This window comes from Eublepharis macularius, chromosome 2, assembly GCF_028583425.1.
Source record: "Eublepharis macularius isolate TG4126 chromosome 2, MPM_Emac_v1.0, whole genome shotgun sequence".
Lineage (NCBI taxonomy): Eukaryota > Metazoa > Chordata > Lepidosauria > Squamata > Eublepharidae > Eublepharis > Eublepharis macularius.
Genome location: NC_072791.1, coordinates 67,160,954 through 67,163,335, shown reverse-complemented (window position 1 = coordinate 67,163,335; position 2,382 = coordinate 67,160,954). Strand labels below are relative to the sequence as shown.

Below are 2,382 nucleotides of genomic sequence, written 5' to 3'. Positions count from 1 at the left end.
TTTTTCAGTTTGGATTAATTATAATATAACATTAGTAGTAATGAATAGAATCTTTGGACCAGATTTCAATCAGTTATGGTCCAAATATCCATTCTTCCTACACAAGAGTTCAAATGCTGCAGGTGAGAGATTATGGAATTTAGGAGATCTGGGTTCAGTTCCCTTCTCTGCCATGAATCTCACTAAATTACTCTGAGAACATCTCTTAACCTAACCTAATCATGGTGTTGTGACAGTGATAGGATAACCCCATCTAGCTTGTTCTCTGAAGGGAGGACAGGACAGCATGGAATACATGAATGCACTTATCAAGTGACCATGAGATTTCTTGTAGCTACATGTTTCAGTGGGCTGCTTATGTCAGAAAACAGACAACGGACTTCAACCAGAGAGCAGTTGGCTGTCCTGGTATTGCTGTCATTGGCTAACAGGGTTGAGGCAGTGAGCAAATGACAGGAAGCGCTTTCACAGTGAAGTCTCCAGGCAGGATGCACGACGGAGGTAGAACTGCCTCCTTTCCTGCCTTTCAGGCCTATGCACAATTAGCACCGGGAAAAAACGAGCATCGTGGTAAGTGGGTGGGTTTTCATTGATGGCCAGTTGGCTTGAGTGGGAGCACCACTGGTCATCCTGGCAGCCACGGTCAGCAATGCTGCTGCTGTGACTTCTCCCTAGTCCTGTCCTGTGAGAGCCATGAATCCGGCACAAGGAGAAGTGGCTGGTGTTAAGAGAGAGCTGTGAGTTTCCACTGCAGCTGTGAAAGGCATGGCGAGAGAAGATGGAAGAGGTACTGGAGGCATGAAGGCAGTGCTCGCAGCCATGAGTGACCTCACTGTATCTGGAGTAGCCACGGCATGTGGGAGGATTTGTCAAGTCCAAGAGCATGGCCTCTGAGTAGCTGGGGATCAGCTGGCGGTTTGTGCAGATGTGCCACTCGAGCTCAGTGCTGTCCTGAGTGCTGACCCTGGGGATCCGATATCTGTACAAGGGCTCCTCTGCCACAGCTGGCACTCTGTACTCCACCCCAAGGAGCTTTTCCACATGGTAGTGCACACAGGCAGTCCGATACTCTATGAAAACTCTCAGTGGCCAGGAAAGCATCATCACAGCAGCCACCCAGAATGCATAGTGGGACACGTACCATGGGAGATGCTCTGGGTCCCCATAGGCCATCATGATCTCTTTGAAGTCAATATTTTTTAGTTGCATGCCTTCTCTGACCTCCATGTAGTCATCCAGCCCTTCGATCTCTGTGAAGAAATGAGCCCGCTGTGTTAGATATGAGTTCTCAGACTCTGTGTTGGCAAAGCTGAAACACTTGGTGAATTTCAGTCTTGTGGCTGAATACCACTCCAAGCCCATGAGTTCCTTGGAGATGTCCTTGAATCCACAATGGGAATAATTGAACTCAGCTTCAGCCACATGCGTGTTGACTCTTTCATGGTAGACCTGGGTAGTTGTATAAGCATCACCATTGCGGGTACCGAGTCACCTGCCTGGTTCGTCGGACAAAGTGATAGCTGATGGCCTTCCACCATATGCATGGCTTAGCCTGCTTCATTCGGGCAATTCGGTCATAGACACTTTCCACATCAGCCTTGTACTGGAGTTCACTTTTGGCCCGGCAATGCCAACACTCAACCAAGTAAACCACATACAACATGGTGAGAAATGCTAATGGAATATAGACATAGCCATCAGAGCAGGGGCTATCATGATATATCATGGACTTGCCTTTAAAAGAACTATCAAAACTGAGCTTGGTAACTTGTGTGAGCTGGCACCAAGCTACAGCCCCCAGGCAGCTGTACATAAGAATGGAGAGAAGGAGACATTTCCAGTGGGAGTCTCTGCACATGGAAGCACTCAAAGACTGTTTAACAGGCTGTTGCTGAGAAGTAGATAGCACAAAAAGGAAGGGAGAAGAGGGGAGAGAGAAAAAGAAAAGTTCTCGTGAGATCATTTTCATTATTACATGCAATATTAGACCACATTATCGATGACTGGATATGGTTTGGTACTGAAGTGATATGGATATGGTTTGGTACTGAGCTAGGCCTTCATTTGCAGTTCTGAGCAATCCTGTCGAGAGTGGTTTTCTCAACCCCATATCAGGCTATCCTTAGGCTAAGACCTCAGAACAGCTACTGACAGTACTCTTATGACAAAAGCTATGAGTTGCCCACAGATTTTCTAGGAGTCATCACCTGGGCTGCCAATTTGCCTAAGCAATATATATATATATATTTAAAAAACCCTTGACATTCCATTAGTTTGATAATGAAACTTTTAACAGGACAATACATTAATACCATTGATTCCAACTAGTGGCTATCTTAGACCATTGTGGGGTAGATTTTTTTGATTGGTTGACCCAGTTTC

At 46.1% G+C, this 2,382-nt stretch overlaps 1 protein-coding gene across 1 annotated transcript; it reads right to left on the bottom strand.

The window, feature by feature from the left end:
* Window positions 1-465: 465 nt before the first annotated feature.
* Window positions 466-1,969, bottom strand: LOC129323392 (transmembrane protein 151B-like). The gene is given in 2 exon segments (XM_054969926.1): window positions 466-1,479; window positions 1,481-1,969. Coding segments are annotated over 2 exon segments (1,503 nt in total).
* Window positions 1,970-2,382: the final 413 nt, after the last annotated feature.